Source organism: Apaloderma vittatum, unplaced genomic scaffold (genome assembly GCF_000703405.1).
Source record: "Apaloderma vittatum isolate BGI_N311 unplaced genomic scaffold, ASM70340v1 scaffold8610, whole genome shotgun sequence".
NCBI lineage: Eukaryota > Metazoa > Chordata > Aves > Trogoniformes > Trogonidae > Apaloderma > Apaloderma vittatum.
The window spans coordinates 55,308-67,896 of NW_009695055.1; the positions used below are offsets into that span (position 1 = coordinate 55,308).

The 12,589-nt window shown below is 44.0% G+C and overlaps 1 protein-coding gene across 3 annotated transcripts in view; it reads right to left on the reverse strand.

Moving 5' to 3' along the window:
* GRIA1 (glutamate receptor, ionotropic, AMPA 1) overlaps window positions 1-12,589 on the reverse strand; it is a 120,270-nt gene that overhangs the window by 11,173 nt on the left and 96,508 nt on the right. For all 3 annotated transcript variants that reach the window (XM_009869761.1, XM_009869753.1, XM_009869770.1), the window contains 2 exons: window positions 4,831-5,029; window positions 4,077-4,324 (listed from right to left, as the gene is read on the reverse strand). In XM_009869761.1, coding sequence (XP_009868063.1) covers window positions 4,077-4,324; window positions 4,831-5,029 — 447 coding nt within the window. The remainder of the gene's footprint in view (window positions 1-4,076; window positions 4,325-4,830; window positions 5,030-12,589) is intronic.

A 12,589-nucleotide genomic window follows, 5' to 3' on the forward strand; every position in this document is an offset into this window, starting at 1 on the left:
CTGCCACAGTCTGCCTTCAGACCTGCTCACGCACATCTTGCTGATCTCAGCGGTAAACATCTGAGGGAGCACCTGGACTCAGGATGCACAGCAGTGAGTTTTACAGGCTCTGCACATGGGCACGGTTCATTTCAGGATGCTGGGTACCAGGTGCAATGTGGTATAGACATTGCATGAAGAAGAGGAGAAAAGATAAGCACAGGGAGGTACAAATGTCGAGTAGTGACAGGACTAGAGAGAGCGGATTAAAGGTAGAGATGGATTGGTTCAGATCGGATGTTAGGAACAAGTTCTTCACCACGAGGGTGGTGAGACACTGGCACAGGTTGCCCAGAGAGGTGGTGGAAGCCCCATCCCTGGAAGTGTTCAAGGCTGGATGGGACTCTAGGCAACCTGGTCTAGTGGGAGATGTCCCTGCCCATGGCAGTGGGGTTGGGACTAGATGATCTTTAAGGTGCCTTCGAACCCTGACAGTTCTATGATTCCATGATTCTGTTAAAAGCATGGAAGAGATGGAGGGCTGAACTCTCCACCAATAGACCTTGAATATCAACAAAATAGATCTTGAAAAAGGCCAAGGATCTTGCAGCTCCTACCTCCAAGAATTTGTGCATACAGCACTAGGTACCACACCAAGAAATTCTCACCGAGGGGGCTGTTTTCTTACATTGCAATTCTAAAAAAGCCTAGCTGTGACCAAGAGGGATGTGCTGCCCTCCACGAGCCCGCTATGGTTCTGCCTGATGGAATCCCATCTGAGCACTGAAGCCCTCACAAGGACTGGGAGTCTCCTTCAGGCAGAATCTAGACTTCAGAAAGCAAAGTCAAGATGTAGACAAACTTGCTACCAGTCCAAGAGAAAGCAAAGGTGTAGATTTGAAGATGGCTGAATAATTTCCCTTTTTTACTGTAACAGCATTGTGACCAGTCTAACTTTGGTTACATTTAAAGCCAATGGAAATGTGAGTCTAGCTCCAGAAAGAATTTGACACTAAGTAAATCATAATTATTTCTGTCTTCTAAAACAGAATACAGGTTAATTAGCACTCTGATTTCTGAACCATCTGCAAAAGATTAGTGAACTAATGAGCCAAAATACATTGCAGCTTCTATGTGGGTACAAGGTGCTAACAAAGTAAATGCACTGTGGTTTCCCTGAGCACAGTATCAGCCATATGATTTCTGGGGCCATGTGCTATGCGTTACGTGTTTTCTTCCCTAGGAAGCTTCATTTCAGTTAATTGTCTCTTTAGCTCATGGGGAATACACAGAACAAGCTGTACTTCATCTCAAGTGTGTTTTGAAGAGAGATTGGGAGGTCTGGTGTCCTGAAAGAACATGAGTTTTTAACAGGGACCATTCTGTGTTTATCCACAGACCCTTGGAAAACCGACTTGGATTTTTGGAAACTAATGTCAGTATGGCTGCACTGAAGAATTTGCCCAGATCTCCATCTCAAAAACCTCCCTATTCCTTGAGTCCAGACTCACATGGGATTTCTCAGGTTTTCTTTCCTCTTTTTAAGATAATTTGGCTTTGTGCCTTTTTTTTTTTTTTGACCATGTGTCCAACAGTGGAGAAGAGCTCTTGCCAGGTAAATGGATGGGTTTTGCAACTGTACGACTATCTTATGTCTGAGAGGATCACAGCTTGAACTAGCTGGTGCAGAAAGGCGTAAATTCTGCCCTCCCATCATTGCCCTTCTCAGCCATGCCTAAACACAACTGAAATATCTGAAAGCCAAAAGGTACTTAAAGCCAGATTCACCTAGAAAGAAGCAGCAAGCTCTTTAAGCAGTCCAAGAGACCTGATGGCCTGAGATGGATGTTTGCACCTGCTACAACATATAAAATTACTTCTGGATTTTCAACGCTGTTTTCATTCATCTGTAGCAATATCCTGGCATTGTGTCCCCATGGAGAAGCAAGAAAAACAATGACAAACTCTCATTTTGCTTCTCTCGAGAATCCTTTCCTAACCAGCTATCCCAAATGCAGGAAAACCATGCCAGCTACGAATGAGACGTGTTGCAGCAAAAATCAAAATGCAGCCCAGCTTCTAAAATGCACCTGATCTAAGATAGGCCTGGCTCACACGTACCTCCAAACCTGGCTCAGAACTTTTATTCTGTGGATGGAAGTGAGTAAGATGAAGCCTGGATGAGAGACAGGCTGACCGTGCTACACAGATGCCTCACGAATGTCACCTTGCTCAGGGCAACCTCTCACGTGCAGGACCCCAAGGAGAAAACAGACACTACGTGATGACGATAGGGAACTAGTAAGAGTAAAACAATTTAAACAACAAGAACAAAACAAACATAATGGGACAGAAACTGACAGCAACTGTTCCAAAGAAACACCATTGGATGGAAAATCAAGCATTCCTCCTTTGCCATTAGGCCCATAAGAAATTTGTTCTACATGCAGCCAGGATGAAAAAGAAGAAACAGATAGAAATGTTAGGAATTCTTGGAATCATGCCTAGCAGAGGGATGTTTGACGTAATTTTCTTTTTCTGTTGTTTATTTGTCTTAGAAGTGTGATAAATGACTCCTTCACATGCCAACAATTACAAGCCAGGTAGGATGTTCCTGTTTGTTTTTACAATATCAAAATTAGGACACAAGATTGATGTTTAAATAAATAAATAGAATCAGCCCTGTATCCTAATTTCCATATTTGCAAGTCAAAACAAACACTGAAGAGAGTGCGACAGAAAGCATCTCAAAGCTGTAAGAATATATCCACCTTCTTTTGGAGCGTCCCAAGTCATTTCAGATCCTGAACCACACTAGCTGCAAGAATTGCCTTCAGGAGCACCTGCTTCATGAGCTTCTCTAAAGAATCTGCTGATATGGGAAGTGCTGAATCTAATTTAGCTGACTTAATAAATGTAGTAATCAAAATCCCTGGGCATCATCCACTACCAGTTGATACATCTTTGATTCTTTGGGCTGGCTTTGGCTCAGGAGCTGTGTGACCAGACAGATCCATCAGCAAATGCTCAGATGGTTTATAGTAATCCAGAGATCGTGCACTAAATGTCTCTGCATTGGGTTACGTTAATAAGCAAGTATAAGGTCACACATGTGAATTTAGTCAAAATATTTTGATTAAAATGTGTTCAGGAAATAACTAAATCAGTTGGAGCAGCAATTAGATTACATGAAGCTATGGCCTCTGAGGATTTCCTAGTCTCACTAAACCCTCACAACTTGTATTCCTCATGACTGTAATGTGAGGATGTTGAATGGCTGCGGCCAAAAGTAACTGGTGACTGGGATCACCATCCCAGCTTGCAGAGTGTGGCCATGCTGCTCTGAGTGGGTCACCTTGCACGATGCACTTTGCAGGGGCCAGCTCATGTCCAGCAGTAAGACTGTGCAGTACCCGAGCTCTACTATGACCTTTCTAAGAATTCTTTTTAAAGGAAGGTCTCTGAAGATATTTCACATGACAGTAGTCAAAATCATGTGACAGCTGCAGGTCTGGGCTCAGAAATGCAGGATTTGCCATAAAATCAGTGCCTGCCAGGATCTGAATTGACTCAGTGAAAGAAAATGCACACCTTTTGCAGGGCGTTTTCAAAATTGGCTTCCCACCCTTTCCAAACAGCATTTCATTTTAGGAAACACCAAAACGCTTTCCCCATGAGAACTCCCTCTGCAAGCATGGATCCAAGCCTGGGTAACACCATCCTCTGCAAAGCTGTGCAGTTCACATGGCACAGGATGAGCCTCCCTTCCAGATAACGCTCTGTGAAACCAATGGTTACACCACAGCAGCCCCCTGCCATCACCTCATACAGCAGACACATTCATAGCGAGAGGATCAGCCAGGATCCAGTTCCCAAATGCAGGGCTTGAATAATCAGGTGCTCCTGGTGCTGCTCAGTGGGAGCTGGGCGTTTTACTTCCCTGCACATCACGCTGAGTTTTCATATCCCTTTTCCTCCACCTCCCCTGCCTCCTTGCCCCAAGCTGTCGTGAATAACATGGCAATGGAGATCGAACTGTGTGCATACATTGATATGCTGAGTGGTTTGGCAAAAGAAAACAAATCCAAGCTACTTACCTCAGTGCAGACCCCTTTGGTGTCGCAATGCCATAGCCTTTGGAGTCCAAGTTACCTCCCACCTTCATGGTGTCGCAGGGCTTCCGCTGCTCGATGTACTCATTCATGGTGGACTCCAAGAGGTAGGCATACTTCCCTTTTGACTTCCTCACCCGGATCATCCCCTCTTCTGTCGTCCTCACAAAAACGGAGGGTTCGGCTGACTTCATGTACGTCCACATCTTCTCAAACACTGCTATTTTGGATCGCTGCGTAGGACGGCAGAAACCCAGCAGAAGTGTTAACAGAGGTTTGGGTGCCAGCTGAGATTTCCAGCTTGGACTGAACGTATATCCACATATTGGTTGGGCCAAGGAAGGTGAAAGGAGCAACAGGATGTTAATGAGCCTCCTGCCATTTCTACACCAGAACCCAGCCCCTGATTTCTGCCACATATTTTTGTACAGCAAGTGATTTTGGGGACCAAACCAAGCTGGAAATCAGGAGACAGTTTCCTTTTGGACCTGCTCAGAGCAGCACATGAATATTCCATATTTGTGTTTACAGTCATGGAATATCACATGTACTGGAGACACTGCCAGTCTTCTGAGCAGCACAGGATTTTTGCAGTTCTATGGACAAACACAGCAGGACCTAACATGGAAAGAGGAAGCAAGAGAATAAACAGACCTGGGCTGAGGATAAGAGGATGGGCCTGGAGGACTTGTCAAAGAAGACACTGATCAAAATGTTTGCATTAAAGTTTCCTTTTTACCCTAAAAAATTCTTTAGTGGAGCCAGCTTCCAGGGTCCCATAGGCGATTTCTGTCTGCTTGGCCAAGTCCTCTGCACTCTCGATGGGAGAAACCATCCTTTCCACGGTGAGGAAGGCAGCCAGGTTAGCTGTGTAGGAGGATATGATGATCAAGGTGAAGAACCACCAGACGCCACCGACTATGCGGCCAGAGAGAGACCTGGACACAGAGGGAGGAGTCAAACAGGAGGAGTGTGAAGGTTCAAAAGGTGCAGCTCACTCTTGCAGGCCCACCATTTACCCAAGCGTTTACTCGAAGTCATGTTCTCCAGCAACTTCCAGAAAAGGTCTTTCTCAGTTCTTAATCTGCTTTTCAAGGTGTCAATATAATTAGAGGGGGGATAAAAAATTCACAATGAAAAAAAATTAGCAATAAACTGATTGTATTTACATAAATCTCCAGAATATACAATAATATTAATAAGACATGGAGACAACTGCAATTAAGGTGTAGCTGGGCAGGACAATGTCCATTCAAACAGCAGCTCTAGTGAGGTCTGTGCCGTGTCATGCACCCCCAGCGGGAAGGAGCACCAGCATGGAGCCAGACCAGATGTACAGACCAGCTGGGATCAGCAGGTCAGCTCCTCCATCACCTGAAGCTTAAAAATCCAAGCCTCTGTGTTTCTTCTACAAGGCATATCAAAGCTCAGAGAAGAGCTACGGCCTTAATGAATAATTTGCCTACTGACGTTCTCTGTTTTGTATTCAGCAGATGGTTAGGCAAGATGTTCATAATACTGCCTTAAAATCTAGGTATTTTGCACTCGCTGCAATCAAATAGCCAATTATCTGTAACCATTGGATAGCTAAAGAGGCAAATATGTCAAGCAGGCATTAATTTATATTAAAATATTTCCAAATAGCTTTAAGAGTGGAAGATTATTTTAGTGATGGTAGTATTCATGCATTCTGTCTAAATTGTTTATATGCACCTTCTCTAGATGCAAAGCACTATCCCAGGCAGAAGGTAACTCACAATGCTATTTGATAAAGCTAGACAGTCTAAGGAGGACCTGCCCGTGAGAAACGCCTTTTATTTCTCCATGGGGGACCACGTCTCAGCATTGCCCTTCTGCTGATCTGAGTCACCTCACAGAAATATGGTTTATCGGATGGGCACTGAGATATCGCAGTCCAGCCAAGTGCACTGGACCAGCTCATGACAGTGCGTGCCATGCCGTGTCTGGATCTGCATGGTCCAGCTGCTACGGTTTAGTGTGCCTTAACGCGACTTGACAAACAAACCTGCATGCTCTGTTGCTCCATCGAGGGAAAAAACACACCCCGCTAATCACTAAAATTAAAGCTGGAAAGAAACTAAACCCACTCAGCCCCCCAGCATGACTTATCTAGGCTCCACCTTTCCAGCTTGTCCGTTCTGGTTTTAAATGCTGCTGATGTGAAGGGAACTGCTCTCGCAGACATCCCATCATTTCTCTAGTCAAAACTTTTTGAGATCACTTCCCAGCAGAAAGCAGGCACAGCGACTGAGCTCCCACATGACAGCACGTGGGGCAGAGCGGGAAGCACGTGGTTTTATATGCAGAGAAAAGACCCATCCCAGCACACGCACTGCCAGCCCCATGCTCCTGGAGAAGGATCACAGCAGTTTTCACTCGTGCCAGAAAGAAACTGCAGGAAACATGACGGCAAGAGATTACAGAAACGAGAAGCAGTGCATTTTACAGCTGTGACTGAAAGGACTTTTACAGTTAGAGATGGCCGGGCTTTCCTCTGCACAGGGGCCTCATTTTTTGCCCTCCCTTCTGGTTTCTTCTTCCATGGGCTTTTCTGAAGCTGGGCAGCAAACTCCATCCCACCGTAAACACAAGCTCAGTGAACAACTTTGAAGGATCTGCCTTTCAAGGTCTTTTGGCAAAGTCTATAGGATCCATTGCCAAGGTGATACTATAGCAAGTTCACAAATTCTTTTCTTAATCATCCAGATCTTGAACTAGAGAGGTATGACAAGGAGGATTTTTTTTTTAGGCTATATGCTGGTTACCCCATCCTGCAGCATCTTACACAAACTTCCTCCTTTGCTGGGAACTGCAGCAACACGGACCTTACCAACCCAGCTTACCTTTTATGTCTCCTCATCACTGCCCACCAGAGAGAGGGATGGGTCACAGGTTTGTTTTGGGAAAGCTGGATGCTCTGGGAAAGGCAGGTGAATGGGCACTGTTCTATCCTATACTTACCTCTCTAAGAGAGACACTCACCAAAAACCTCTGGGGGTGAGCAGGGACCTCACTAAGCTCAGGTTGTGAGGAGGTCTCTCTGCAGACTTCCTCTCTATTGAATTTTGAAGGGGCTAGGATGACTGGGTTGGACTAAACATCTCATTTTTAAGTGGCTAAAGTTAGGTGAGTTAAACATGACCATCGTGCTTCCCATCTGCTGGGAATGCTCAACCCACAGAACTGTCAGCACAAACAGCTGTACCTTTTGTATCATATTCGGAGAGGGATTGGGGAAGGAGGCAGCTCACACGTCTTCAGATTGACGGGGAAGAAGAAAAATAAACCTTTCTAATTAGTCTGGATGATTTGTGCTTAGGGAAGGAAGTGCTCAGAAAAGGCACAGAGGCATTAAGCAAAAGTAACCAGATAATGTCAAATACAACAATCTCTGCTGATGAAGGCCACTCCGAGCTGGCAAAATCCCTTCGCGCAGCGAATAATCACATTCATCTCCAGCTGCAAATTATACAGCTTTTCCTTCCTCACGTAGCTGGGATATTTCTGTGACTTGTTTCAACCCTTTCAAGTGAGAGTCAGCCGGATCCCTGCCTCTAGACCCTCCATTCCCTGGTGATGTTCATTACTGGCTCATCCCACGGGAGCTGCCTGCTGTCAGCTGCAGATGGCTTGTGCTTCCCCGCTCCACACCTGGCACCGATAGCACGAAGAAGTGACTGTAGGGTATAGAGAGTGGGAGGTAATGAGGAGGGCTGGGCAAAAAGGGAGCAGAGGCTGTAACTTCTCTCCCATAGGAGCCAGATGGGACAGGAGACAGGAGTCTGTATTGAGGACCAGGCTCATCTGGCCTGTGCCTGCTGCTGGCACTGGTCATTTCTCCTCATGACATGAGATGCTGTGAAGAAGAGGGGAGCGTTTGTTCTCATAGAAAAGGAGAGGAGGTAAGCAGCTTGCTAGAGCTGCCTGTATGGCTAAGGCTTCAAATGTATGATGTTTTGTTGCAGACACTGCAAATGGGCAATGTTTGCCCTCACTGCTAGATTGACATGGAGCTAGAAGTCGAGAATCTAAAGTGCAGTAAGCACCCGGCAGAGAAAACTCAGCACACAGGCTCTGCAGGATTTCTGCAACACCTAACACAAAGGAGCCCTGGCCAGTGATGAAGGCTCTTGGAGGCTGGTGCAAAACAAACAAACAAAAAAAGTAATAATCATGATAAAACATCACACAAGCAAATGCAATTCCATGTGACACCCCAACAGCTCGATAGCAGTGAACACAGGTTGAACAAGACAAGTTGGAATTCTGGATAATCACACTGCCTATTTAGATTTTGAGCCAATGCCCATTACTGCTTGCCACTGCAAACGGCTGGAAAGACAATATCCATTATGATCTTGTTCTGTTACCTCTGTAGACCAAGCAGGAGAGCAGCAGTGCTACCATCACGGGACACATTTGTGAAATTGCCTTTGCTATTTAGGAGATAATGTCCCATTTCTAGAAGTCTCTTCCACACTACAGATCTAAAAGCCTGGTCAAAAGCCAGTGGGACTTGAGAGTTATGTTTATGCTCCAGTACAAGCAGTCACAGAGGAGTAGATATACCCTTTAAGTCATTTGGAGGTTTTGAAAATCTCACACCACAGCTAGATAACAGAATATGACCTTCCTCTGCACTAACAAATGCCCTAGCTCAAGTTCATTTCTCCTCACTAATGCACAGCACAGGGTTTAAATCCTCTTGCATAGAGAACGTACATGTGCCCATACCCACTGAAGCACAACATGAAAGCAATCAGCCCTCTGCTGTGTGGAAATGAGTCAGTGACTCGGTCCTCTCAGAACCCAGGTGAGACGGATCACACTGGTTAGTACTTTAAAGACACACTACGTTTTCGATGTTTGGATTTGCCTATTTGACCTCTAGATTTATTCACATTTGTTATCATAGTAATACTTGCAAATAGCCGGATCTAAAAATTTAAAATAAAGTAAGAAAGGATAACAGTGAAAGAGGCTTTAATGAACAGCTAATGCTGGGATGCAGAAAGGAATGAAATAGCTAGACAGACTAGGTTATAAATTTTTCAACCTCTATTATTCCTTCTGCATTTACACACTTTTTTCCTACAAAATCCAATTTAAGATTCCTTGGTTTCTTCTTCTAGCTCTGCCTGTACTGGCTAAAATCACGCCCCCCAGCTCATCCTCTCCCTGACTTGGGGTCCTGCCTGCCCCTCATAGAGCAGTAGCAGGAAGGGGCTGCTCCTTTCCAACACTACCCTTGCAGGAGTAAGTAGTAAATACTCTGCCCTCATTATCCACTGTGCACAATCTACTTAAAATTAGAGCTGGCTGGGAACCAGAATTTCATCACCGTGGCAAACTCTAAAGTTGTAAATGAAACCTTAATATTCTCAATCGGAATGAAAAGATAATGGTTGCAAATGTCCTCTAAAAGTAGCGTTCGGAAAATGGATGGTTTGGGTCTGGCCAAGCTTTGCATTTTTCTATTACTTAATGTTTCGTTTCTGAAAGGCTAAAAGGTATAATTTTAACACGGTAAACAATTTTGTTTCTGCTTTCTCGTTACAAATAATTTTCTTTCAGCTTTTAGAACATATTATACCCTTACCTACCACACATATAATTTAAAAGATAATTCTGGAATGCGCTATTTTTTATCTGTCTAATGGAAAAACTGTGGATGACCAAGCCGAAAATAACAATTTCAATTTTCTTACTTAGATGACTTTTTTTTTTACATTTCCTTTTAAAAGCAACTACATTTTGCCAGTAGAAAATAGAAAAGAATTGAGAATTGTTAGTTTCCTTTGTTCCCACAAAGTGATTTTTTTAAAAATGTTTTAGCCTTAGCATTGATGGATTCTTCACAGCAAAAGAAGAAAATCATGCAGGTATAAAATCTTACTTCTTAAAACAAAATGCAATCTTTGATCAAACAATTTGCTCTTTGATCTTATCTGCTACGAAAGATAGGAAAAGCTGACAGGAGTTTGCCTCTGCCTTGCCATCTTATTAGGGGAACATAATACATCTTTCTGTGAAAAACTTTAAGATCATCAGAAAATACACAAAATAAACCTCATTGGAAAACTGTCCATGTACGATCTCAGTTCTCTCCCCCTTCTCCTTTCCGCTTCCCCAAATCCATTTCTTACAGAGAATTACACCTAAACTGACAGCTTTTTAATTAGAAGCACAAATCTGGGATTCTAAAGACATCGTTGCTTTGGGAGGATTTCCCAGTTCTGCTGTTAAATTTGATCCTAATAAAGGCTCACTTAGTAAACTGACATATTTGTCACTGAATGAATTTATGCAAAAGTGTTGAAAGAAAAGCTCCTATCTGCTTGCTTTACTGATTGTGGGTCAAATCCACTTTTGGTCTTCTACCCACACAGATCTCTGACACTACTCTGCTAATTCGATACTGACTCTAGATAATTTCATGGGTCTATTTGAAGATTGATGTGGTAGTGGATTAGTCGCAAACATTTTGTTCCAGGTTTGCTCTTATTTTAAAGAAATTTTCAGTATTGAACTCTGTCAATGCAAAAATGCTTTGCTTTTTCTACATGTCACAGACCATCTGGCACGATTGGTCTCACTACTTTATCTCTGACCCTGATAGGAACTTGAGATTTGCTTGAAAAGTCTGTGAATAGTCATTGACAGAGGAACAAACTTAGCGTGGGGTTGTAGAGCTGGGAACAGCTCTCGGTGCCTCCATCATGCACATGCTGCAAAGCTCTTATCCTCTTACGCTCTGCTATGCCATGGATAGTTTTGACTGAGATAACGTTTGTCATGAAATTGGAATGATTATACTGCATGTTTCTCTGTCCATGCTGTATTACTCCTTTTTTTTTTTGCCAGTATTTACTTATTATTGAACCCTACCTCCCGGTACCAGAGTCTGGACTCCTGACTGCAGTGCTGGGCTTTAACATGGAATGTCAAGAGAGCCCTTACAAACACACACGTAAGAATGTTTTCTATTGACGTTCACATTTACCTCTCTCAGCAGCACTTCTTCAGCTCCCGTCACAGATTTTCTACAGAGTAACAGTTGAGTATGTATACTCCCTGTGATTAACATTAACCAGTGAGACAAGGTAAGGAAGTTGAGGGTGCCCAGGTACTGGGAGTCCCATGCTGTCTCTCCTGCTTTTCCTTTTCTTTTTTTTTAAAAAAACCCCCACAAATCAAACCAAACACACAAAAAAAGACAGAAAACAGTTTTAGGGCTCCATAACTTTTGCACATGGGCTAGAGATCTGCTTTTTCTCATGTTTTCGGGCAAGCCATGTCAGCTCATCTGAGCCCCAAAGTCAACACTACAGAAAGAGGTAATACGGAGTGCAGAATCCCAGCAGAAGTCCTTTTCAGAAGGGCCTTGGAGTCACTTGCTGTGCAAATATTGCAGTGACTGAACATATTGCCTGCAAATATGCAGAAATTTCCAGAATCAGGGGAAGGCTGTATATATGTGAGGATTTAATCATAAGACATAGTTTATTTACTATTTCTTTCTGCCTAAGCTACTGGTCTTGGACAGCAGTACACGGTCCCTCTCCTTCCGTTTCACCTCATCTTTTGCAGAATATGTTGAGGAATATTTTTCTATGACATTTCCCTTTAATGGGCAAAACCTCCTTCTAAAATGAGTTCTCCTGCTTAGTCAGAAATGCATCATGCCACTTGTGGTTCTCCAGTCATTGGAGCTTGGATCGCTGCAGTGCTAAGTATGAGCATGACTACATGGAGCAGCTACATGCTGTTTTCAAGATATTCACTTGGCATTTTGACAGACAAGAGGTACCTAACAGCCTAACCACAAGACTAGCATCCAGAAGCAATTTTTTGTGTTTCTTGAGAAGCCCTGTCACTTTATGGGACCCAGGGTAGCTTACTTCATCTCTCTAATTCAGTTCCCAGCTGTGGGAGAAGAGGATGAATCACATTTAGGAACTTCCCCTGGCTGCGTGGCCCAATGCATTGGTCACCAGGTGGAGTTTCCCTCGGAGCTGTTTCTTTGCCCACTTCCCCTTCCTGAGAGACTCAATCCCAGCAGGCAGAGGCAGCATCAAATGGGTCCAGCTACGCAGGGTTAATTTATGTACTCAATAGCAGTCTGCAGGCTGTGCCTTCCTGTGGTACTCAACTGACCCAAAAATGCAGCCTGCTGGTATGCAACCAACACAACTCACCTGCTCAACTAACAAGGTATAGTGTTGGAAACATGACATGCCAAGTAGACAGGGACTCGACTTCAGCAAACCACTCCCACAGAGCAGAACTACAGACCTGAGGTATGTCCATTGCTCCAGGGAGCCACTACTCTTGAGCAGTCAGAACAGGCTGCTGAGATGAGATGCTTATCCCTAAAAGTGCAAGCTAATACACGCAACTCTTCCAGGGGGCTGCTAAAAAACATGCTAAGGAAAGGGCTGAGATAGGGGGATGAGGTGGAACCTTAAGAAAGAGTG